Source organism: Eleutherodactylus coqui, chromosome 6 (assembly GCF_035609145.1).
Source record: "Eleutherodactylus coqui strain aEleCoq1 chromosome 6, aEleCoq1.hap1, whole genome shotgun sequence".
Classification (NCBI taxonomy): domain Eukaryota; kingdom Metazoa; phylum Chordata; class Amphibia; order Anura; family Eleutherodactylidae; genus Eleutherodactylus; species Eleutherodactylus coqui.
In genome coordinates this window covers 210,382,573-210,409,546 of record NC_089842.1, presented here as the reverse complement: position 1 = coordinate 210,409,546, position 26,974 = coordinate 210,382,573, and the positions used below count along the sequence as shown (strand labels likewise).

Genomic DNA, 26,974 nt, shown 5'->3' with positions numbered 1-26,974 from the left:
CCGAACACTAATCCCCGGGTTGGGTATTTCCACAACGTATTTCAATGAAAAATCTGTATCAGAAAGCTACATGGTTGCCGCCGCGGACAAGGACACAGATTTAGCCCAGTCAACGGGGATGGGGAACATGTGCGAATTTTCAGATGATTGTTCTGTGTCAAAAAGAGAATCATTTCATTTTTCCACCCCCCATAACGAGGATTTAATTAAAAAAAAAAAAAGAGAAAAATCTATGGGACGCTTCAAGATTTGGATTTCGGCACGGATGATGTTGAATCCACGTGAAAACATTCCAAAGCCCATCATGTGAACATACAGGCGGGGCTGCAGCCTGTAAACTAACAGCAGGAGCAGAGGACTAAACAGCGGCGTGGGACATTGCAGGGTGATAGGTATATTACTGTAAGGGGAATGGGGTTTTAACATAAAATAACGTACCCTTTCATTCATCCATTAGAGAGAATACATCCATTTCCTTCTTTCTACTTCTAAAAAAGCTGTATCAAAGGAGAAGATACAGAAAGACCAACAAGCTGCCCCTCCCACAGGTTGAGAAAAGCAGCTGCAACCTAATATTGATCCTTCCACTGGAAGACAAATGCAGCTGCACTTTCTCACATGAAAAGACTGTAAAAAGCTTCAGATAAGTGCCAAAAACTACACTATTTTTGATGATACTGTATAGTTGAGTCAATTGTCTATTAGCATTCATTTGACTAAAGGCTTAATTAGTTTTAGCATTCAGTCGAACACTGCTGACACTCCTTAAAGGGACAACATGCCTCCAATTTAGTGCCCCTAGTGCTAAAATAAGAAATTGAACAATACTTTTCTGTTCCTTGCTGCCACAATCCAGCTCTGCAGCCTCGCTCTGGTCTCAGCATTTGTCATGACAGATGATGTCACCGGAAGTCAGATGACCATCGCAGAGTCACCGCTCATTCTCCTAGCATCATCAGTCACATCTTCAATGCCCAGGGTTACAGGAGTTTGAGAACGAGACACTGCAGCCTCTAATTGGCTGCAGTGGTCACCTGACTTCCAGTGATGTCAGCTGCCATGACAAATGACTAACTGTAGCTCAGGGGGCATGCTGTCCAGTAACTGGACAACCCCTTTAAGAATGAGACTTGTGCAGGGCCTCTCTAACATAAGGAAGAAGAAAGCTTTACCTTACAACAGATGAGAACGGCTGTAAAGGTCCCCATTGGATAATTCTGTATGAATATCACGTAGCATCATCCAAGGAAGGCTGCAGTCCACTATGGAATGCAGTTGGTGAAGTCTACTCTCGACCTCCGGTTGCTGGAAATCAACGTGACTTGGCCAGATTGGATTTCACAGATATGTTATAGATGCCAAGTATAATATTGTTTTGGTTTCCTGTATCTTGCTGATATACTATTTGTAACTCCTGTTTGTATCCTTTGATCTTATAGCGCTCTTTGATGCCATCTTCCTTGATATGTTGGCTGTCTTTACATCTCGGTTCCTTTAGATATCTTGTATTTTATCCAATTCTTATCTCTTTAAGTAAATGTTATTAATACATAGCCCGTGTATGTGAAGCCGTTTGTTCTCGGCATAAAACAGACAGGCCTGAAAATTTGAGGAAATTTTTTATTTGGACTTTTTGTTATTTTTGAAAACTTTGGTTGGACTACTCTTTCAGTTGCTTGACTACTTGTTAATACTATTTTTTTCTTGCGTTGTCCACACCCTAGTGGGCCCGTGGGCCACATAGCAGCTGCTATGGCTTCTACGGCTACTGATACCGCCATACACTGAGCTACACACAAGCACTTCAGTAGGACACGTCCTCTGGTTTCCGCTTGGAAGCGTGGACACCAAACGAGCAAGGCTCAGCAGGCCAGATCCACCTGCAATAGGACTATAATAATCAGAAACTAGAACTACCTTATTTTTAGACATTTTTTGCAATTACTGAGCAGTGACCTCAAATTTTACACAGCTGCATGAGATTCCTAGGAAGGAAGCAGCAGATGTCAGGCTACAAGGGAGGAAGCATCAGTGATTATTAGCGGGTTTATACACTTTCAGTATGACAAAGCTTTATATGACATTTTCATGGGTAAGCCGACAACACCCCCGAAAAAAAGCATTCCAGACGAAAAGAAGGGCTAATAACATGTTTGGTTTCAGGCCACTAAATGAGAGTTCTGAGTTCACTGCTCCCTGACACTTGTCACAACTACCCACTTATGGCAACCACTCCACCATTTGTCTACACTGGCGCCCTTCTCTTCCATCGTTCTGCCCATGTGTCCGTCTTCTTCTATGACAATACTCATGAACGGGTGCGATCAAGATGAACTTGCTCAATTCTATGCCTGAAACTTCTGCAGGATCTGGAATTGGGGGGGGGGGGGGATGATTTTGCACTTGTAGCTCCAAGTGATGGCCCAATAGTGTTTGTACGTCCTGCCCTCCATACAGCGCGGGCGGCAGCTGTTTATTACAGCTGACACCCGCGGGCAATAGCTGCAATCGGACGCACAGCCGTCTGCAGCTATTAACCCTTTAAATGCCACTGTTGATTCTGACAGCAGCATTTAAACCAAACGCCCCCCTCTCCTCCCCCCCCCCCCCCCCCCCGCGGTGAGATCAGAGGAGCCGTGCAGGTGTCATGGGAACTGGGGGCCTGGGGCTGTCTTGGCAGACTGCCCATCATGCCGTCCCAGTGGAGTGGCTTGGTAGGCTGCCTGTCAGAATGCAGTATGATGTAATGCTATGGCATTACGTCATACTGCAGGAGCGATCGAAGCATCAAAGAAAGTGTAAAAATAAAAACAATAAGGTTTTACTAATTATTAAAAAAAAAAAAAAACCTCTTGCCATATTTGCAATAAAAGAATCTAAATATTAAAGCAAAAATATATATGTATTTGGTATCGCTGCGTCCGTAAAAGTCCGATCAAGCTAAGTAATGCATTATTTACCCCGCACGGTAAACGTCTGAAAAAAAAAAAAAGAAAGAAAGCCAAAAATGTCTTCAAGAAAAAATGTAATAAAAAGCAGTTTGTATACAAAAATGGTACCAACGGAAATGTCAGGACATACCGCACTAAATGAGCCCTCACACAAATGTCGACAAAAAAATTAAAAAGTTATTGTGCGAAGAAAATGGAGACAAAAAATAATTTAAAAAAATTAAATATCTTTTAAAAAAAAAACCTATACAATTTTAGTATCGTAGTGATCGTACTGACCCATAGAATAAAGTTATCGAGTCATTTTTGGTGCAGTATGTGCGCCGTAGAAACAAGACGCACCGTAAGATGGCGGAATGTCATTTTTTTTTTTCAATTTCACTCCTCTTACATTTTTTCAGTACATTATATGGCACATTAAATGGCACCATTCAAAAATATAACTCGCTCGGCAAAAAACACGTCTTTATACAGCGACGGCGATGGATAAAGGAGTTACGATTTTTTTAAAAGGCAGGAGGAAAAAACGAAAATGGAAAAAAGCAAAAAAGCTCAGTCACTAAGGGGTTAAGGAAAGATCAAGCCAATAACACACTAGACACTGCCTTCTGGTTGACGTATTTAGCCACATTTAATACTGAAGGTAATGGCTGCTTTAAAAACTCCGATCTGCACGCTTTATCAAAAACTATGTCTGAAGCTCTGTATTTTATCCCACTAGCTTTAATGACAAAAGACTTTGGATAGAAACCTCTGTGTAAAAGAGCCGGACCATACAGGTAATAGGGATATTAAAGGACCACGCCGGTAAAAAAAAAAAAAAAAAATCAGTTATTATGCAGCTATCTCCCCAATATACATATATATATAAATGAACTAGTATTACCTCGGTTAGTTATTCCTTTCTATCTGAAACTCCCGCCTCTTTCTCTTCTAATCAGTTTGGATCTACTTAGGTTTATGTATTCAGTTACTAGTCAATTTCCCAGTGTGTTTTGCTGTTGCATGGACCCTACCACAGATACTGTGTAGAGGGGGGGACGCAATCTCCTATCACAGTTAGGCCTGTTTCACACAGGCTACTAAATTGCACGATTTTGTACCGATGCAACATCACTACAAAACGCATGTGGACTGCATCCACACGGGCTACAAAATCTCGCTACAAAACATCGCTCATGTGAAAGAACTCATTGGAATCCATGGGCTTTACATTGTAGCGATGATATTGTAGCGAGATATTGTAGCCCGTGCGGATGCAGCCTCATGATGGTCATGGTTTCCAGTGGGTTCTTTCAGGCTATAAAACATCTCTCATGTGAAAGAACCCATTGGAAACCATGGTCTTCACATACATGCGTTTTGTAGCAATGTTGCATCACTACAAAATTGTACGATTTTGTAGCCCATGTGAAACAGGCCTAACTGATGATGATCACACAGCTCAACCTCCTGGCTGTATACTTATGGTCTGTAACTTATTTAGAAGAATATAGAAGGCAACAATAATTTAACTGTTCCACCAGCAGGCAGAAATGGTATAGACTCTAGCTAATGCTTCATGGGACACATATGAAAGTGAAACAAAAGAAAAACCTCACCATCAAGAAGGTACCTGATAAGTATCAGACAGGAGGCTGCACTGCATGGAAGTGGCTGCACTATATAGAGGAGATCTCCAAAGGGTGACAGGTGCAAGGATCGAAAAATGTGTTTTCGCTGGAGTGGCCCTTTAAAGCCCTTATAAGGCACTGCCCCCAGCCAGGTAAACACCCAACACTACAAGATCTTGATGTGGACAACATTTGTCGGTTCAGACTGGGGCTCTACAAAATAGCATCCAGATACTTTACAGCTCACGTCTACTCTGTTCCATGAGACAGGCTTGCCCATTTTCCCCTCTCCATTTTGACATGGAGACATTGATAAGATTGTTAGAGGACTCCAGGCTATTCAAGGACTTAAAGAGGTTTTCCAAACCCATACTTTTGATGACCTAGCCTCTGGATAGGTCATCAATAGTTGATCAGCTGGGATCCACTGCTTGATACCCCAGCCGATCCCCTGCCTACTATCAGCACTACACCACACGGGGGTCAGAGCAGAAACAGTTGGCTTCAACCCTTGTGTAGTGCCTAGAAATAATAATTGCAGGTGCAGCTCGCATGAATTTTAATGAGACCACAGCCTGCAATTACCAGCGCCGACCACTACACAGTGGTTGGAGCCATCTACTTCCACTCCCACTCCTGTGTATTGTGGCGCTGACAGTGAGCACCCAATTGGCCGGGGTCCTGAGCAGTGAACCCCAGCCGATCAACTATTAATGACCAATCCTAAGGATACTTTATCAATGATATTTGACGGAAAACCCTTTTAAAATTAATATGACCTAACTTGCCTAATTAGTCATGTTGTAGATGGGATTTATGGATTACACCACTACTCACATGGATCAATAGAGGAAGTGCTGTTGACCTCTTGGGACCTCAAGTCCTTTTTACGTAATAAATACTCCCACTCTATATATTAGTGGCCTGAATAGAAGTGAGGAAATGGCGCGGTTTGCCCTTTTCTCCTGTTGGGAAACACATAGAACTCCATGTTCGAAAATAGCACTTATACAATAATGCAGGAAGGGGGGGGTGAATATTGTGAACATGATATATAGATGGAGGTGGTCCATGACATGCATCATAATGGTAATCACAAAACGTATTGAATGTGGTTAAAGAAACTTTTCCCATATGCAACTGGGCTGGCTGCACATGATCAGGTCTGATTCCGCATGCTGGAGCCCGCACCGGTATCTGACCCTGTGCCCGGACGGCATCTGCACGTACCTGTCTTTTCTGTACTGCGGATGATCTGCACAGCAGATTGTCAGACATGCGTAGTGCGTTTAAAAAAATCATTCCTTTTCCGGCGCCGTCACTAGGCGTGTACCAACAACCTTTCCACAATGTTATTGTAAAGGGGGCCGCAGGTCGGACGGGTTCCATTGAGTTCACGGAAGCCATCCATGCGGAATCCGCATAAAAATAGAGCATGCTGCGATTTTTCTTCCGCGAGTGAAAAAAACGCAATGGATTTCCGCTCGTGTGCACAAAAAGTGTTTTTCCATAGCATGTTATGGGCGGTATTTGCTGCGGAATCTGGAGGTGGACACCTGCTTCGGATTCCGCAATGTAAATACGCCCGTATGCAGCCTAGAAGAAGGGGCCTCTAACATCTGAGATCTTAGGGACACACAACTTCAAGCCCTCAATTACATGATTACATATATGCTCTATATTACATATATGTAAATGCTGCGGAATAAGTTGGCGCTATACAAATTAAGAATATACACACACACATTATATATATACACACATACACTATATATATATATATATATATATATATACATACATACATACATACATATACATACATACATACATACATACACACACACATTTTTTTTTTAAATGTAGAAACAAACAAAAAATATATGATAGGTCCTCATTAGAGATGAGCGAGCGTACTCGGAAAAGCACTACTCGCTCGAGTAATGTGCTTTATCCGAGTATCGCTGTGCTCGGGTCTGAAGATTCGGGTGCCGCTGCGGCTGACAGGTGAGTTGCAGCGGGGAGCAGGGGAGAGCGGGCGGGAGAGAGGGAGAGAAAGATCTCTCCTCCGTTCCTCCCCGCTCTCCCCTGCAGCTCCCCGCTCCGTGCCGGCACCCGAATCTTCAGGGACGAGCACAGCGATACTCGGATAAAGCAAATTACTCGAGTGTGTAGTGCTTTTCCGAGTACGCTCGCTCATCTCTAGTCCTCATCCTTCTCCGATAGGAAAATGGCAACTAAAGGCCCATTTACACACAATGATTATCATTCAAACAATGCTAAATGAGTGATCATTGTTGCATGTAAACCTGAGCATCACTTAAACATTGCATTCTGTCAGCAGCCCATGCGGGAACGATACAGCTGTGTGCAGAGCTCAGACCACCTGCTGTGCTTTGCAAACAGCTCCTGGAGGCCCTTTACACGCAAATGAAGCTGAAAAAGTGGTAATGGATATTAGTGTCTATTAACAGTTTACGCAAAATGATTGCTAAAACTGTAAATCCTTTTATCATTTGAAAGATTGTCTTTGCGTGTAAGTGGGCCTTAAAGGGGTTGTCCCGCGATAGCAAGTGGGGTTATGCACTTCCTTATGGCCATATTAATGCACTTTGTAATATACATCGTGCATTAAATATTGGCCATACAGAAGTTATACACTTACCCCCCTCCTGGTGCTGGTGCCCCCGTCTCCATGGCAACAAGCAAACTGCTTCTCTGGTCGCACGAACAGTCGGGCTTGCGCAGACAGAAATCCCCTTCTGTAAGGTCCTTTCTCACAAGCTGCGTCCTGGCTCCTCCCCCTTCTCAGCGTCATCGCGTAGCTCCGCCCCATCACATGGTGCCAATCAGCCAATGAGGTAGCTGGAATCGGCAATGGAGCTCAGACAGCTGAAGAACATCCACAGTGCACCATGGGAGAAAACCGCGGTGCACCTTGGGAAAGGACCGGCGGCCATCTTAAAAAAAGAATTATTATAAGTTCACGAAATGAGCTAATGGTGAGTAGAAACGCTCTTTAAAAACGCTTTCCACGGGTAGTGTAGTATTTTTGCTTTAGAAGGGGGACTGGGAAGAGAAAAAAATTTACATTTCTGCTGCGGGACAACCCCTTTAAGACCTTAGTCAGAAAATGCATCATTAGCAAATAATGCCAGCAAAGCTTCAAAATAATGCTTAATGTGCATGGACTGTGGAGATAGGGTGATATACAATAGGTTATAAGACGTTCTAACCATACTCGCTGACAGACTCACAATATACAGCAGTCAGTTTGCACGCAGGAGCTCCTAGTAGGGCAGGGATGCAGGCTGCAGGCTGCCACAGACTACAGACCGCCATAAAACAACCTTCATCTGCGCAGTCGCTTCCTTTGGTGGATTTGCAGTCAAACAAGAACATTTACTAATGGAACGGTTATTTTTGCAATTTCCTACTATACCATATCGATGTAACGGAAGGTAGAGTGGCGCCCTCCTAGTAGCGGGATGAGGGCAGTAAAGGAGGCCTGCTCTGTGATAACATCCCTTTATTACATGAGCTAATATACTGTACTCCGCCGCCCCGCGGGCTGCAGTCTATATTCTCTGCACCGCTGCAGGAATAGGTGGCAGTGACTTATTCCTCAGACGGCGGGTTCCAGAGATTACTCCGGAGAGATGCTTTCTGAATTCTCTCCCCCGGATACTATTTCCGCAGGTGGATTAAGAGAAGAATTAGGTGTCGGTACTTTTTATTTGATCTTTTAATCAGAGGTATCTGATGGTTACATGCAGCATTTTACAGCCATTTTTCTTAAAGGCGTCTCTTCCACCCAAACAGGAAAAAGGTAATTATTCCGGTTTTATTTCAGCTTCTATTGTCTTACAAAGTCATATCCGGTAATGAATGCATTAACTGCGGGATAGCTGTGCGGAGCTCATGGCGGATGCATCAGAGCTAGAGATGAGCGAGTATACTCGCTAAGGCACATTACTTGAGTGAGTAGTGCCTTAGCCGAGTATCTCCCCGCTCGTCCCTAAAGATTCGGGGGCCGGCGCCGGTGACAGGTGAGTTGCGGCGGAGGTCGGGGCAGAGAGGGAGAGAGAGATCTCCCCTCCGTTCCTCCCCGCTCTCCCCCGCCGCTCCCCGAATCTTTAGAGACGAGTGAGGAGATACTCGGCTAAGGCACTACTAACTCGAGTAATGTGCCTTAGCGAGTATACTCGCTCATCTCTAATCATAGCCAATTAGCACTTTAGTAACTCACAGGACCTTGTCCGATCAAACCCTCAGCTAATTGGGGGCTCCTTCCTCCAGATCAGATTGTTACACAGTAACACAATGGTCTGCCTGGTCATAACCAAGAACAACAGGTCATCAGCACCCGCCGCAATCAAACCCTTTAACTGCTCGCGGACCAGAGAGATCTCATTTTTATATTTTTGTTTTTCCTCCCCGCCTTCCAAAAGCTATAACCCCCCCCCCCCCACCACCACCACCCGATATAGCTGTATGAGGACCTGTTTTAGCGGGACGAGTGGTCTTTTCTTACTGGTACAATTTAATGTACCAAATAATGTATGGAAAGTTTTTAAAAGTTTTTAAGTGAGGAAGATTTAAAAAAAGATTAAATTGCACCATTTGTGGTGGGTTTAGGTCTTACAGTGTTGTAAAAAATGACATATGAACTTTGGTCTCAGTACAATTACGGAGATACCAAATTTATGGGAGTTTAATTTTTTTGTACTTTTATAACGTAAATACGCTGTTTCCTTAGACAACTGCTTTCCAGTAATAGTTGATCAGCGGGGCCAGACATAATCACTGGGGTCAAAATAGGAAGTTTAGTAGGTGGCTTCGCTCTCATTGATTTCAAGCTCCCCTTTGAACTTCCTGTTTTGATCCCAATGACAACTTCTGGTCCCGGGCTGATCAGGTGATTTCCAGGGATCCCAAGCAGCCAATCAACTACTAATGATTAATTGTGATGATAGGTAATCAATAGTAAAAGCCTGGAAGGCCCCTTTAAGGTAAGCCAACCCAGTCACATGGTTGCATTATGAACTAGACAGCTTTCGTAAAACAGCAATGTGCCAGCCCAAAGCGTGGCAAAATGGGGGAGGGGTGGAGAAAGACATAGTGATGTACTCCACTATATACCACCAAAATACTTTGTGGATTCACTCGAAAACACATTTAAAGATCTGGTGCTGGAAGGTTGCCTCCCCTTCCCCGGTGGTAAAGTATCTACAATGTTACCAGGCACAGGCATCGGCCTGTTTCAAGTAACTCAGGAATCTGTGACGTGGACAGGGAGAACCCATCCGGGTGCCGGCCTACGGATGTTGCGTGTGGTGTAAGAGATCACCCGAGCTTTACTAAAACGCATAGAATTGGAACATACGTGGAATGAACATTGGCAAATTAGACGACAAACCACAAAATGCAACGATTAAGCATCGACCTTATGGGGATCAGTGAACAGATACTTTACTAGAGGCGATTCCACAGTTTACTCAGGAAATGAACACCCATCAAGGAATGGTGTCGCCTTCATCGCCAACAAAAAGTTTAATAAAGCTGTCCATGGCTTCCGTGCCATAAGTGATGAAATCGTGACTATCCGTAGCAACTGAAAACCTCGCGCCATATCCATAATTTATGCACTTACCACTGAACAATGATGAACAAGTCGGAAACTTTTGCTGATGTCCAAGAAACCTTGCAGCAAATCCCAAGACTGTTTACATCGGCACTTCAAATTCAAAAATTGGTGCAGAAGAAGAAACACCAATAATAGAGGGATTCTGTTTAGAAGAACCACATGTTGCCGGTGACTGACTCCTAATGGAAATCACCACAATCACACTGATTGCATCTCGTGCCACCAAAAGGGCAAAGATCAGTTGTAGCAGCAAAACCGTTCCCGGGCGCAGATTGTGGTTCTCACCACCAACTGCTTGTTGCCAAAATGAAAACTACATTTCTGGAATGGCAGAAAAAACTGCAGCAGCGCTGAAGTTCAACAAGACCCCGCGTCTCTTGCTGATGCAGAAGTAAAGAATTGCTTTGAATTGCTTAATGCCTTTGAAACAACGAAAACATTCCATGCAAAAAAAGCAACAACAAAAATAACCCGGTTATCAGCAGATACCATCCGAATCGCTGAAATGTGACGAGAAGCAAAAGCTACTGGAAACAGACAATTTCCAGTGGCTAAATGCCCAGTTTTAGCAAGTAGCGAAGAAAGACAAATTACGTTTTTGGAACGCACGTTGCATGGGATTTAAAGAAGCAAACAAAAAAGGACACACCAGAGAGCTCGTCACTCACGTTAAGGCGGCTCGTGCTCCCTTGCCATCGCGCAATGCAACCTCAATTTTTGATTAGGATGACAAGGAATTACATGATGCTGAGCAAATCAAGTACAGACGGCGGGAATATACGGCATAATTCTTCACAAACTATTGTGGACACTATCAATCGCAAACAGAAGACCTAACAGGATTAAAACCCGATATCCTGGAGGATGAAGTTGATGGGGCACTGAATGGGCTACCGAATCGAAAAGCCCCTGGAATCGATTGCATACCTGCCAAGTTGATCAAGACCCCGTCAGTCCAGACGCTAAACTCTGTCGAAAGATTTGGGAAACCAAACTATGGCTAAAAGTTTGGGCAAGGTTAGTTACCCAAAAGAGGAGACGTGAGAGAAATCTCAAACTAGCGCATTATAGCCCTAATATCATATGCAAGCAAAATCCTACTGAGGATTATACAAAAACGTATGATACTGGGAAGGGAACTCCCTGATGCACATGCCGTTTTTCACAAAGGAAAAGGAACTAGAGACCGAACTTCAAATCTCTGATGGATCATGGAAAAGGCCTGGGAATACTAGAAGGAGGAGTACATATGCTTTATCCATTATAGCAAAGCCCTCGACTGCATTGAACATGGCAAGCTGCGGCCATGCCCAAAACAAATGGGATACATGGAGTGGTCGGCGGCAACACATGACCGCAGCCGCCAAAGACTGTGCCCACCTCATACTATAAAAGCGGACGCCAACATGCAGATGATGGAACTGAAAGAAGCCGAACAAAACAGAACCGCATGGAGAGGACCGATCCATAAAGTGTCCGAGAATCAGCCCCAACCAAACGGATAAAGATAGAGGTCTTATTTTGTGGCATTCCCAAGATATAGCCTGTATTATATTCCAGAGCTGTATTCACAGTTCTGCAAATCATGACTGGAAGCAGAAGAAATACATGATGTCATGCAAGAACTTATCAGTGTAGTGGAGCTCCTATAATTCAGCGAGTTTGTTCCTCGCACATCAGGTCAACAGAATAATGTAAATAGCTGGTTTAAAACTGCACTTCCCAGGATTCAAACCTAGGAGAATTGAACCCTGAAGCCTGCAGAATTATAAATGCAGCTCTGCAGTCTAATACAGGCTGAATTTGGGATTAGTACAAGGTAAAGGATCTTTTAGAGGGGCAGATAATTTGGTCGGAATGAGCGCCAATCGACATCATCGCAGGTTGATCGGAGCTGGTTTACACTGGGCAATGGTTGGGGGATGAATGACCACACAAATAACATCAGGGACCACTGATCTTCCAGGCAGCACTTGCTTCCATTATTGTCAAATCCCCTGCTCACACAGTAAGACGTGCGGCCCACAGTCATATTTACGTGCACAGAAATGATGCGATCAGCTGACAAACGGGCGTTCACTTATCAGCTGACAGATGGAAGGTTTGTACTGGATAAAGGTTGGGAACGAAGCTTGATACGAACGCTTGTTTCGTTGACCGATGTAAAAGGGCTTTGAACATGTCATATCCCCATGTCAGCAAAGTCATCTGCATAGCTTTGCAGCAGCGGCCTTGCCGACTCCAGCGTTCCCATTTTATTTATACTTACTCCCATTTCTCCGTACAAGCACTTCTTATGTGTCAAGTGGGTGGTCCCCATCGCTCACTGTGAAGGAAACCGAATATCACCCAGTGACAGCGAGCGGTGAGGACCACCCATTTCACAAAGGTGGGAGATGAATCTAAGAGCTGGTATGGGCAAATAGGTGAAAGTATAAACAAAAGACAGACACGGTTGGGTCAGCGGGTGTGCAACTGGTAAGCTATGCAGCCGGCCTCGCTGACAGGAGGAGAAGATAGGCTCACTTTAATCTAATGTATTTACAAAGTTACTAAACTTTAATGCAATTATATATGTAAACGGTTAAAAAGACAAGCGACTTGGGTGACTTAAAGCAGGACTGAATGGAAGAACAAGCCTGGTAGCCTGGCGCTGCCCTCCAATGGATTTCAACAGGCAGTAGGATAATATGTAAGTGGGATCCGACCCGGCCGTCTTCAGGAGGCCTAAAGCAGGGCTGTCATGGTACTAACAATTGAAAAGGGGAAATGCGCCTCAACAACAGATACCATTTCCGCAGCAGCCTGTGGTATTAATCAGATTTCCTGAACATAAACTTATACGACTACATCTGAAACTGCAATTTCATTTGCATCCCAACTATGTAGACAACGGAAGTGATAGACTCTCACAAAAACACACCCCGGGACCGGACCGCCGTGCGCAAGGTGGTAAGTGCTGATATAAAAGAAGAATGTCTTATTGATTTGCCATTCACAAGGAGCCATGGTAACAAGACACATCTCAACTTTCTTTGGATAAAACGACCGCACTTGCGTCCCTCTATTAGTTGAAGCTTGGCAGCGCTATCGATCAGGAAACCTGACATACGAGGATCTCTCTCTGAAGGGATTAAGTGATTGCCGAGCAATAGCCAAGACTCAGCCGGCCCCATGTGGACAGCCAGCTGCGTCTCCGAAGACATCCATGCCAAGACGCGCTACACTGTAAAACCCAGATCGCCCCCTTTTATTATACAACGGGTGTATTGGTGGGAAAAGGGGGGAATATTATGCCGAAAAGGTTGCATAAAAAAAAAAAAAAAAAGAAGAAAAGGCACAAATTTTGGCGCAAGTCTAGCACTTTTTAAATTTACGCCACCTCATGCCACTTTTTTTTTTTATATAGGCGCATGGACAACCCAAGGTGTCTTCATACACTGAAGCACATCTTACTCCAGCGGGGATTATGAAACCGGTGTATGAAGCGTTTGAAGTGAAACTTGATTTCTTGAAGAAACTATTTAGTCAGGAGTCTTGCCCACATCTCATATGCCACACAACCAGCTCTTGCCCAGATCAGTCAGGTCCGCCCCCAGGAGGGCTGGATGGTCTGCATGTGTGCGCAGGCCTGTGCTTGCATGAGAGCTGGGAGGGTCTGTAAATAACGCAGGGGACCTCATCTACGTCACCAGTCAATCACAGAGAGAATGATCAGGGTCTGGGTCCGCCTACTGGACTATCTGGGATTACCACACAGCGCAGGAAGGATTAAGGTCGTTTCCACACAAGTAACAAAATGACACGATTTTCTCACGATGTGAAAGTCCTACGACCCGCATGAATGTGAAGCCCACCCTTGCTTTCCTATGGTTTCCCTCACATTAGCAATGGTTTCTCTGATGCAATGCTGCGAGAAAAAATAAAATTGCGGCATGCTCGATATTTGAGCAATTTGCGATTTTTTTTGTAGCCCATGTTTCCCTATAGAGACTCCTTGTTTATCGTATTGCATCTCACAAACTATCGAGTTTCATGTGATGCAATACATTTCCCTACCCCAAAAATAAGCCCTAGCTGCATTCCCTGAAGGGAAAAAAAAAGCATACCTACCTAGCAGGCTCGGTCCAGGTCCTGCAGCTGCTGTACGAAACGCCTGCTGTACGAGCGCCCTGCTGTCCTCGTTTGCCCACAGATGATCACTTCCTGGTCATGAGATTCATAAATCCCACCTCTAGGAAGTGATGGTTCCGATTGGTTCATCTAGCGCTACTCAGCCAATCAATGCAGCGCTGGATGAACCAATCAACAGCTAAGGCGGTGTGGAGGTAGGATATATGAATTGTCTGAGCTGCGGCATTGATTGGCCAATTCGTAGATCCCGCCTCCACAACGTGATTGATTTTTCAAACTCTGCTCAACCAATCACAGCCCTCGCATTGATTCATCCAGCACTGCATTGATTGACTGAGTAGCGCTGGATGAGTTAATCTGAGCCATCGCTTCCTGGAGGCGGGATTTATGAATCCCACATTCAGGAAGTGATCTTCTATGGGCGAACGAGAATAGCAGGACGCACAGTGGAGCTGCAGACAGCAGCAGGAGGACCTGGACCGCGCCTGCTAGGTAAGTATTCTTTTTTTTCTTTCTGGGAATGCAGCAAGGGCACCTATTTTCGGCGTAAGGTTTAGCCGTCACACGATTTTATTGCTGGCAGCAGCAAAGCGATGCGCGATTTTTCACAAGAAAAACGCATCAGACGCTACAAAATTGCAGGAACGCAGATGCGATATTGCTGCAGTTTTGTAACGCTGTCGCCCGTGTGCAACCGGCCTGAACCTCACTTTTACAAGGTATCTAGGCATTCTAAACATTATAAAATAGTTAAAAGGGAAAAAAAGAAAAATGGCTGGTTGTTAAGGGGTTAAAAAATTAAAAAAATGTAATAACTGATCCGATACAAAACTATTCATAGTCTTCAACCACCGGCTTCAATACAGAGATGAGCACCGCAAAGAGGGCAGCGACTGCTCCATTCTAGCATCATCAGCCGGCGGACGCCTCACCAGACTATGTACCCCCCGCATGTGGTGTAGACGGAAGTGTAACCCCTTCACCCCCGAGATGCCAACCTCAGACAAGGAGATATAGTATTAAAAGCTTCAGCGTACAGATGACTAAACCAAGCGGACGTTTTCTCCGTACCACAAGCCGCGCCGTATCCAGGCAATGACCCATTTTATTTCAGTGGACATATTGCACATGACTCAGTGAATTTAGCTGTGGGCTACTACACATGTAAAGTCGTTGGCGTGGAGTCCTCCACCGTTTTGCTGCTTTTATTATACGCCGTGTATGGTTGACTTTGTTAGAGGGAAAACTAGAAGAAACAAAACTGATCACGTGCCGTAGATCCCATCTGCAAGAAGATTATGAATATTAGTGCGGCGCTAGCTACTATACAGCGACTGGAGGAGAGGGGCGATGCCTTGTCACGTCCACATACAAACATGCTGCTGTTTAAACGGTCACTGAGTTGTTAACAACCTTGTGTTTACGTCGATAATTAGCAAAGGTGCTAAATTAATTTATTTACCTAAAATTATGTTATTGGCCTGACTAGGGGTCTCCCTGCCTAATTTAGGATACAATATATGTAAAAATTCAGACCACCCCTGGTAACAGACATTAAGATACCTAACAGAGTGTGGGGGTGGAGGAATGGTGGTGGTGGTGGGGGTTGGAGGTCTTATGCTGCCCAAAACAAGTCCATGGAGAAGGGATACACGGGGGGGGGGGGGGGGGGGGGGGGGGGGTCGTAGGGTAAAGCTGTCGTAAAAGAGGAAAACAGAGGTAAACAGACCAACACAGATGTTTACAGAGCCATAGCTACTAAATCACTTCTACACTGCTCAGTACTGCTGTACAGTGTGCTTCATATGTACAGTATATGGGAGACAACATAGCAGCTAGTCTACATCTCCGTGCTCAGGGACAACTGAGAAAACTGGTGATAAATGCAGGATGCAAGTCCTATCATGGCCAGATACTGCTTCTCCTCATATACATACTCCCAGCTCATTCTGAAAAGTCACCTGAAAGTGTGAATACACTTTAAAGTAACTGTCCTCTTATATCAGGATGCCCCATCAGAACAATCCTTTTCCACATGCATATAGTAGAGTACTAACATGCAGAGAATACACACACCTAGCCACAATGAAATCCCAGTAATTCACCCTTTAATCTCCTTCTGATCTCAGAATTGGACTTTCCATAAGCCTGCTATTACATGGGCACCATTAACACTTATGCCGGGCTACATCTGTACTTACAAGTTCAGTCCAGCAATTGAAAGGACAACTTGAGTGCCCACGGCTAAAAATCACTGTCACGAAAACATCAGCAGTCCCTGCTGATCTTCTCATTAACATCAGATCGCACCCGCTGTGAGGCAACTGGTTGCAGCAGCAGCACTCCCCCATTTTTTTTTTTTCATAAAGCAAAAGTGCAACAAGTTTTTCTCCTCAGCTGACTGCCGGAGAAAAAAAATGGTGAAGTGCAACACCTCTGTTCTCTGAGAGCAGCCCTTCTTCAGAAGCTCAGAAGATCCTGGACAGACACTGGGGATAAAGCCGGCCATACGACTTTAACAACTGTTGAAAGAAGAATCATTTAGCAGACAGCAGTTTTCAGACACTTCTGATGGCAGCTTATCTCTGAGGGACCAAAAAGATCAGGTGCCGAAATTCAACGTCCCCGATCTTCCTTTTTCCCCAATATTATCTATCAGGGAAGAGGTGAGCTGCCCCTACACACATTAGGGAGTCATGTGACTCTACTGTTATCAGCAGGGTCAGATGACTAAAGGGGGGGGGGGGGGGGTGAGGCGTTACGTTTTATTTGCATTTAGCTTCTTCAATCACTTCTAGGTTTGCACAACACTGAATGAGGTGAGAGGTCCATGCTCACAGTCCTTGGCTCTACTTCCTACAGCTGCCCTAGCAGCCGTGAAGGGTGAGGAGGCAGCCTGAACTTTACTCCTATGACGTTAGCATTTTCAGTTAACTTTCTCAAACTCAGGGAAAGACCTTCAGTTGACTATTGCAAGAAGCAATGGGAAAACCACACATTGCAAACATGATCCCCTTCAAAAGGGGCAGTAAACTCAATTCTTGTGTTCGCTCCATTAGATGTGCAGCTGGATGCTCTCTATTGCCGCCCACATCAGGGTGGTTTGACATCTGCAGCAGGGATCCCAATTTTCTGCTCAGTTCAGGAAGTAACAAAGGGGAATCCCCGCAGCCGAATGGTTCTGTTTGTGGGCAGCACCGGACAAACCCCATTGACTACAGTGGGGTCTGCCCGCTTTCCACCCAGCTGCCCGACTGACTGAAAGAAAAGGCGCTGCATTTCCAGAGTAGGAAAACAGAACCCCCGAGAGCTGATGTGAACAAGCCCTAATACAATACAAACAAAAACTTTGTACCTGGGGTACGACCTGGGGAGGGATGAACTCTCCTGTGGACTATATAATAACATGAGTAGTAAGAGTTACCTGGGGTACGACCTGGGGAGGGACAAGCTCTTCTGTGGACTGGACTATATAGTAAAATGAGTAGTATGAGTTACCTGGGGTACGACCTGGGGAGGGATGAGCTCTCCTATGGACTATATACCTGCAGCTACCAATCAGAAATCCAGTGTGACCGTACAGTACTTTTCTGCTTCCATCTATGAAGGTTACTGAGGAGACATGGACTTCTATGGGACACATACTTGAGTACGACGGCTTACAGTCCCTGGGATTGTGTTCCTGTATTACTATGAATGTTGTGGATGAGATGTTACATAGTACATGAGATATATGGATAGTATAATTCTCTCTACCATGCACCTTGGGATCATGTATATATTAGATTTATGAAAAGTATATATTTTTTTAAATCATCACATGATTTTACAATTTTGCTGGTTACTTCTGGAACAGTCAAGCCGTGACTCCACAAGGCGCACCGCCACCTTGAATGCAATACAGTCATTGTACAGACCTCATTCAGAATGGCACAGATTGTCCCGTCCCTGTCTACACCATGCCCACTGCCAGCTTCTGACCTGGTCCTACCCAATAGGGAAGGGGGGCACGACCTGAAATCACAAAGAATGTCTTGCCTCTTTTTAACTCTCCCAAACTTTGCACCATGTCTGACACTCATTTAACCCGTGCCGAGCTGCAGTACCAGACACTGCTCTTGGACATAAAATGGCATTATTTCTACAGGAAAAGAATACTTTTAATAACTACTGCTATACCTCACTTTACTGGCACCTAACAAGCAGCATATGTCATGGCACATAGTTTTGCTACCCATCCATACTCCTTTATACATGTATGCCAATTACTGGCACAAATACTTGGCAGTCCAGGAATTCTGACATATGTATGAACTCATGCCAAGAGGTAGTGAGGGGTGGTGGGGGACTGTAAAAACATTCAGTATTTAAAGGGAAACGAACCTCTACATTTATGCTCGCGTTCTTCAAGGTACTTTTCTGGATGGCATTAGGCTGTATAGGGCTATTATAAAAGAAAGATACTTTGTGAAAAGGCTAAACACAAACATTTGTAACTAAAGCTGGTTTACAACCCTGATGAAGCTACCCATGTGGTAGCGAAACGTGTGTGGATCAGGTTTGTTTATACGGCACCCTATGGAAGGGTATTTTTCAGCCTCCCTTATCCAATAAGGATGTAGGATTATCTGTCATTTGGTGTCATTTATATGGAGCCTGGTGAAGGGTCATCTGATGTAAGGTTTGGCATAAATGAACGACTGTCAGCCAAAGATCAAGCATCTGACAAGTGAACAATTTGTCGCTCGTTGCCCTGTCGGAGGCCACTTCTAAATACAACACTCACCCAAACTCGCAGTTTCCTGCGATTCGAATAATCGCTCTGTATAAACGAACCTTTAGTCATACAAACTCAAAGACATACAGTAAAAACCACGAAACAAGGTGAAGAAATCCAGCCTGAGGCCCCATAAAGAAATCCCTTGCATATTGTATACACTGCAAGGCTCCAATGATAACCCACAGATTCCTGACGTTACATGAAGCCGACCCAGTTTTAGTCACAACCATAAGGAAGTGTCATGAAGCGGCACCAAGTGTCTCTCACCTGAGCGATTCCGCCATTCTCCTCAAGTCTTCATTCTGCTGCTTTAATCGTTCAAGTTTGGCCAATATCTTAGACAGTTCTCTACTGGAATGGTCCGGGTTATCATTATCTCTCACTAGATGTCCACCAATGTAAAAGAGTAATGTCCCCCAGGCGAAGAGAATGAGCATTATCCAACGCCAGGATCCCGTCCATGGCCGCATCTTCAGCTTCTGCCCACAGGGTGCCGTCTCATGAAAGAAACATTGTATTCCCAAAGTCCCTCTCGTCATCCGGAGATCACCAGGTAATCATTGCGAAGGCCATGGTCAGCGTCCTGGTCCTCCAAATCTACAAGTACAGATCACAGCACTGCTGCAATTACAATGGGGAACCAAAACGATCAGAAAGAAACAATGACAATATTAAGTGATGCATCCTCACTCAGGTATTTCTGTCAGTCCCATTAAAACGAACGGAGCAGCGCCGCACATGTGTGACCACCGCTCTATTCAATCTGCTGTCACTGTAGGGTGGGTGCAGCAAGAACAGGACATGAGACCACCAATGAAGAGACTCCCACCCAACATTTATCACCTATGCTATGGATATGTTATACGTCTATAGTGGTAAAGCCTTTTTAGGATGTGTCCAGATGGGGTAGGATTCGCTGCTGCAGCAGATCCGTAGCGCCAATTCTACACCATTATGTGTGGATTTTAACTCGATTTTTTTTGCAGAGTTTGGTGCAGAAATTCTGCCGATATGAAGAGGAGGATCTGCACGTTCAACCCATGGCAAATCCCCCCGTGTGAACAAGCCATAAGTGATGGGAATCCACATCACAATCTATACGGCACAGTTTATTGGAATCGACATTGGGGGGAGTGAGATGTCCCTTCTGGGTCCAGAATCAAAGTTGGACATGTCACATACAAATTGGCGTTTTTCAACGATGCTAATCTGTATGCAGATGCACAACAGCAAACCGCACGTAGAGGGGTGGATTTCCGTCATGGTTTTCCATTGAAATCCATTGTGGATTTTTCCAATGCAAATTTCCTTCCAGACTAAACCCCAAGGCTGAGTTCACATGGCCGTATGCATGTTGTGCCTGAGAAACCCAAGTGCAACTCACAATAGTCAGCATACATAGTAACATAGTATCTTAGGCCGAATGAAGACAATGTCCATCTAGTTCAGCCAGTCTGCAACCCTCTTTGTTGATCCAGAGGAAGGCAAAAAACAAAAACAGCAGAAGCCAATCAGCCCATTTGGAGGAAAAAATTCCTTCCCGACTCCATAACGGCAGTCAGAAAAATCCCTTGATCAACGATTGAGTTCCTACCTGACTCCAAGACCCGGACCACCATATATGTGCCGTCCAGTTTCCACTGACCCTGAACATGGCATATCTATTCTCCTCCGTGAAAATGGCTGAAAAAAGTGTATGCAGCAATTTTTTCCACACCGGTCAATTAAAAAAAAATAAAAAATTGTCTATTATGGGGCCTTGTATGTTTATTTATTACAGCGCCAGCCCAAGGCCGGACTACATAGCCGTGTGAATGACCCCCTAAGCTTCCTGCTTACTTACTTGGTTATAGCATAGTCCTCTTGACGCCCGCACAGAGAGAGATCAGAAGATCATGTAGTGCCTGACAGCTGTGTCTTCTCTTCTTGTGTCTATAAAAGAAGGAAACCAGATGACTATGATTAGATGACTTAATTATCATGATCAGGTATGAAGTCCCACAGCGGCCACCCAACATTAACTTCTCAGCTTTACAGCAAACAATAAATGACAGGACTGCCGCGCTTGGCTACAAAACTTATAGAGCATTTCCCAAAAATATTCACTAAATCCATAATTCTGAGATCAGTCCTAGGAAACTCTACACGGCTGAAACGGGTCAAATATTCAATATATTGTTCGGCCGCACACAAACTGAAACTTTATTACATTTCTTCACTTTTTCCAAGTGTTGTGATCCCAATTAGGAGAGGTATTCGATTATGACATCCGTCCCCATCACTCAGCTCAACTACCGACTCAAAAAGGGGCGAAGCTTCTCCCCAGCTGTGGAAACAAGCGCTTTCTAAAAGACAATTCCCCTGGCGTTCCTTAGAAGAGTGCAGTGTTGTTTTTCTCTTGTCGCGTTCACATGGGAGTAGCGATGAAGTAAACAGATTAAGGCTCGGGAGGAGGAGAAGACACAAACATGCCGTATATCACGCTTGTAGGAGATGTAGCCGAAGCTCAACTACCCGGAAAAAACGGTATGCAGAAGCAAGCAAAATATGTGCAGAAGAAAGAGAAATAGTGGAATACTGCAGGACGTAAAGTTGTCGCACTTCATACGATACTATGGATGAATACTAAGTATCTGTGAAGTAGGATCGGTAATACGGCACCCAGGCGCAGCTACTGCCCCTACCGATACCTCACCTGCCAACAATGTTGTTTATTCTTTTATACATCCCCATTGCACTGGGTTTTTGTCACCAAAAGGCATTCCTTATAGGAGAATGATACCTCACAGGGCGCAATATGAAGACATAGAGGATCTGTGTAGGTGGCAGCTGTATACAGTAAACACACAGTATAGAACCGAGCAGAAGTCATGTGTGTGTATAATAGATATATATACACATACACGAAAGCCCTCACTGACTGACTCGCCAAAAGTTCGTAGAAACATGAATTGGCACGAGCATAGATTATCTCCAAAATAGGAAAAGTAATTGGGTCCCAACTCGATTATTCAATTCTAGCGCAAAAGAATTAGCGTCGAAATTTAACGTACATAATCTAAATCTCTCACTTCCCAATGTCATAAAAACTTAAAATTTGGCACGAGCATTGATTATGTCATAAATAGGAAAAGTTAATGGGTCCCAACTCGATTATTCAATTCTATGCGCAAAAGAATTAGCGTCCAAATTTTACGTACAGAATCTAATTCTCTCACTTCCCGGTGTCATAGAAACTCGAAATTTGGCAGGAGCATTGATTATGTCATAAATAGGAAAAGCTAATGGGTCCCAGCTCGATTATTCAATTCTACGTGCAAAAGAATTAGCGTCCAAATTTTACGTACGGAATGTAATTTTCTCACTTTCCGGTGTCATAGAAACGTGAAATTTGGCATGAGCATTGATTATGTCATAAATAGGAAAATCTAATGGGTCCCAACTCGATTATTCCATTCTATGCGCAAAAGAATTAGCGTCCAAATTTTACGTACATAATCTAAATCTCTCACTTCCCAATGTGATAGAAACATGAAATTTGGCACAAGCATTGATTGTGTCATAAATATGAAAAGTTAATGGGTCCCAACTCCATTATTCAATTCTAAGTGCAAAAGAATTAGCGTCCAAATTTTACGTATGGAATCTAATTCTGTCACTTCCTGATGTCATTTTATATGAAGGAAATGTCGCATGGTTACCTCCCCGTGGTGTTTTCTGGGTAACGCAGAGAACTATGCAAAATGGTGAACATATGTTTTTCCCAGTATCTCTAAAGTAACCACGACTTCATAAGATTTTCCGTGTGAACACCAGATAAACACCAGTACCAAATTAACTCAGGCGAAGCCGGGTATATCAGCTAGTTGGAAAATAAAGTGATTTTCTCAGGGGCACTGGTTCTCATTGAGGAGCTGGTATGGAGTCTTAAAGGCAATGCTCCATGGGAAAAGTATGCAAAATGGCTCACCTCAAGGAGGAAGAACATGGGTCTCTCTAGGGGCACATATTGGAAACAGCTGTAAGTCAATGCCTGACCCAAAGTACAGCCATGTCTGACTAATGTCCAATGACCTACATAACTTTCCAGCAGTCTGCCATGTACTAATCAGGGGGACAAAAACACGAATATGGGTGTCTAGAGATTGGTCTCTCTAGATTGGCTACAATTCTTAGTCATGTGTCCTAGCTCTTCTATGGGTCCGGCATTAACTTTAGAAAAAGGTAGCTACCTCCAATAGGTGGCACTAGAGAGACGACAGTTTACTTCCTTTTGGAAGAGATTTGCTTTGAATACAAAATAAGTTTTCAGTTGTTCAGTGTTCACCCATGGGAGAATGGGGATGATGATTGTTTGGTGGACAACTCTCTCATATCTATGCCAAGCACTTAAATTTGCTATTCAGTCCATTACTATAGCCTAAAAGATGGTGGATATCTAAAAGAGGACGACCCACTAATGGCAGCTATTACAATGCCCATAGAGGCGGACAACCAGACTCCCACAGACCACGAATGACGTATAAATTTACACCGGTATTTAATTCTCCCTCTCTCTCATACTGCTTACGTAAAGGGCGGCCATCTAGGAGCAAGCCTAATGGGCGGCCGTCTAGGAGCAGCCTGGTGGGTGGCCATCTAGGAGCGGCCTAATGGCGGCAGTCTAGGAGCAGCCTGGTGGGTGGCCATCTAGGAGCGGCCTAATGGGCGGCCGTCTAGGAGCAGCCTGGTGGGCGGCCATCTAGGAGCAGCCTGGTGGGTGGCCATCTAGGAGCAGCCTGGTGGGTGGCCATCTAGGAGCAGCCTGGTGGGTGGCCATCTAGGAGCAGCCTGGTGGGTGGCCATCTAGGAGCAGCCTGGTGGGTGGCCATCTAGGAGCAGCCTGGTGGGTGGCCATCTAGGAGCAGCCTGGTGGGTGGCCATCTAGGAGCAGCCTGGTGGGTGGCCATCTAGGAGCAGCCTGGTGGGTGGCCATTTAGAAGTGGCCTAATGGGCGGCCATCTAGAAGTGGCCTAATGGGCGGCCGTCTAGGAGCGACCATCTAGGAGCAGCCTACTGGGCGTCCGTCATCAGTGACGGTCATCTGTTAACGAAAGTCAAAATACATCAAGATCGACCACAGCAGATTTTCATGCAAGTTTGAGCCTCTGACTGCCAAACACTAAAATTCGCTGTGAAAATCTATTGCAGTTCTGCAAAAAAATTGCAGTTCTTTGGAATTGTGGTGGAGAATATGCAGAGAAATTTAATGATGCCTGATCTCTCTCTGAAGGCTCCACTATTATTACTATTAGCCCTTTAGTCGTTCACGACCCTCCGCGACCCCTAAAGGCGAGCTCCCTCCAGGTTTTTTTGGTCTTGAACTGTTTTTTTCAGTTGTGTGATATCCATGCCAGTATCAGCTTTGACAGTATTAAACTCCATTAAGGGCCTTAAACAGAGATCCACCCCAAAATCCCAGACAAAATAGTGTAGCATACACCACCATTTCATCCGGGAGAATGCCGAAGGGCAGGACAGAAGCCAGACGGAACTCACTATAGCCAATGGAGTCCATCTGGCACCGTTGAACATCATAAGACTGATCCGTTCTCTGTAGGCATTATATACACCAGAAAATGAGAACCCAATCACGGATAGGAAGTAAGCCAAAGCCAGGAAGACACAAAAGGAAAGGTAAAACATTTCAAGAAATGCGAGAAACATTAGAAGTAACTTTAGGGAGAACCATCTTAGAAAGTCTCTTTCCTGCAAAACCTTTCCGAATGTATTTTCTGAAAGGGATAGTTTGGCTTAGAAAAAAAAACCCCAAAAAAAACACAACAACATCTTCTTAAACACCCTATCTGGTCATCTTGACTGAAAGGCGGCCACCCCATTCCAGTACTCCACCAATTAGAGGAAGTAGGGTCTATAAGAATGTCTTTCGCACCAAACAACCCATAACATTTATGCACAGCCCATCATTTTCTGTGGGATTTGTGTAATGCTTCATTTCTCCTGTAGAGGCGCTGCAGAGAAAATGAAATACTTCTTGCCAAGTAACCTTCAAATTACAGCTGAAAATTGGTGGTGGCAGCAGCGGGACAGTGTCATCAGCCTATATTTAGGAGATATTCTAGCAAAAATAGGTTGTCCAAAGCATACAACCGCTTTGGGTTTATGCCATCATTAAGAGCTGCATTCATGTTTTTGTTTTCCTGCTCCATTATGGAAGCAGAAAAGCTGAATTCCTGCCTAAACAAATCCATCCTGTGACAGAACTGAACGGCCCCCATTGACTATAATGGGGTCCGGCCAACTTCTGTTATGCCATTTGGCATTTTCCTGGCCGAAATAACACAGCATGCTGGGTCGTTTGGACTGAAGGAGCCTCCATCGCAGATGTGAACAGAGCCTTATCGCAGTGCTTTGTACTCTTCGTTACACTGCACGAATGTAAGGAAAACAATTATGCTGCAACCTTTATGGTAAAATACATAATATATATATATAATAGCACAGGACATTAAAAAAGAGAGTCAAGCGGAAATATAAATTGTAAGACCTGGCGTATTCGTACAAGCAAAAGCCTCATAAAATTTACTTGTAGAAAAATACTGCTAAGTGCTCACAGGAGCCGGCGCTATGTAATCATAGGCCGTTCCATTAATTACTGTGAACGTACCACAAATTCCGAACACCGGAAAGCTATAAACCTTGATACAACACAATACATAGGCTTATAAAATATACATGAAGCCAGAAAAAAACTAAGGAACACCATTACATTAATTAATGGAGGACCCCATTTAACTAACTCATTCCATGATGGCAGATTGTTCCGGAGCACAAAGCCTGTCTCAGCTGAACACCCTAATGGCAGGGGAAAATTAATAGGTCCGATAGATAGTAAAATAAATCATCTCATTAAGACTACTGTGAAATGCTACTGTTTATAGAGAAAAACACCATGTTCCCATTAACTGCATTAAAATAATTAAACGTATAGCAGAAGCGCTAGAGATAGAGCCGCTCTGTCTTTAGAGTGCGTTCACGCAAAAAGTTTCATAACTTTTCCTTGCAACTTTATACAAGCAAGCAATTAAAAAAAATAACACAAAAAAAAAAAAAACTATAAAAGATGGCCTTCAAGAACTCAACCTTCATCATAGTGATAACACACAGGCTAAAACAAAAAAACAATGTTGATCCCTTAAAGGGGTTTTGCCCCTTTTTTACTGTTGATGGCCTATTTTCGGTATGGGCCATCAATAGCAGATCGTCAGGGATCCCTGCCGATCAGCCAATCCTCCGATCCGCTGTCGGAGGAGCAGCAGGGCTGGATGCCAGCATCAGTGATGATCAGAGCAGGAAATGTGAACTGTGAAGAGAAAGGATCGGGTAATGGCGCTATCGTCCACAGACTAGGAAGAATTAGTACAACATTCCTATTTTTATTGGTGAATGCCCAGCAAACAGAATGTACCACAGAGTGGATGACCCCATTGCTTAGCTGGAGGGGGCATTGTTGGATTACAAGTGGTACTGACAGTATTGTCTTATGTAGAGTAAGGTTGGGATGAGCTTTTCATGTTGGTGCGCAGTATTCTCTTTCCTCTCATATAGCGTTGTGCATTTGTGCTAATAATTTCCACTTTTGCCTCAGCCATCCATATCACATTTCCCAGCAGCACTGTGGAATAGCCAGGTGGTCCTGTCAAATGTGACATGGGCCACAATGCTGTTTTGGACAACAAAAGGCTTCCTTCGCGATGTCCTTCCATGAACACCGTCCTTATTCACTGCTTTTCTGATAGTGGACACAAGAACAGAGATGTTTTCAGTTTGTAGCGCCTTCTGTAGTGCT

The 26,974-nt window shown here is 44.3% G+C and overlaps 1 protein-coding gene across 2 annotated transcripts in view; it reads right to left on the bottom strand.

The window, feature by feature from the left end:
- Positions 1-26,974, bottom strand: part of FUT8 (fucosyltransferase 8) — a 158,414-nt gene that overhangs the window by 70,267 nt on the left and 61,173 nt on the right. Inside the window, exons 2-3 of one of the 2 annotated variants that reach the window (XM_066608684.1) lie at positions 20,969-21,057; positions 19,393-19,743 (exon numbers count right to left, since the gene is read on the bottom strand). In XM_066608684.1, coding sequence (XP_066464781.1) covers positions 19,393-19,664 — 272 coding nt within the window. In that variant the 5' untranslated portion in view covers positions 19,665-19,743; positions 20,969-21,057. The remainder of the gene's footprint in view (positions 1-19,392; positions 19,744-20,968; positions 21,058-26,974) is intronic. The other variant, XM_066608685.1, reaches the window with a different exon arrangement.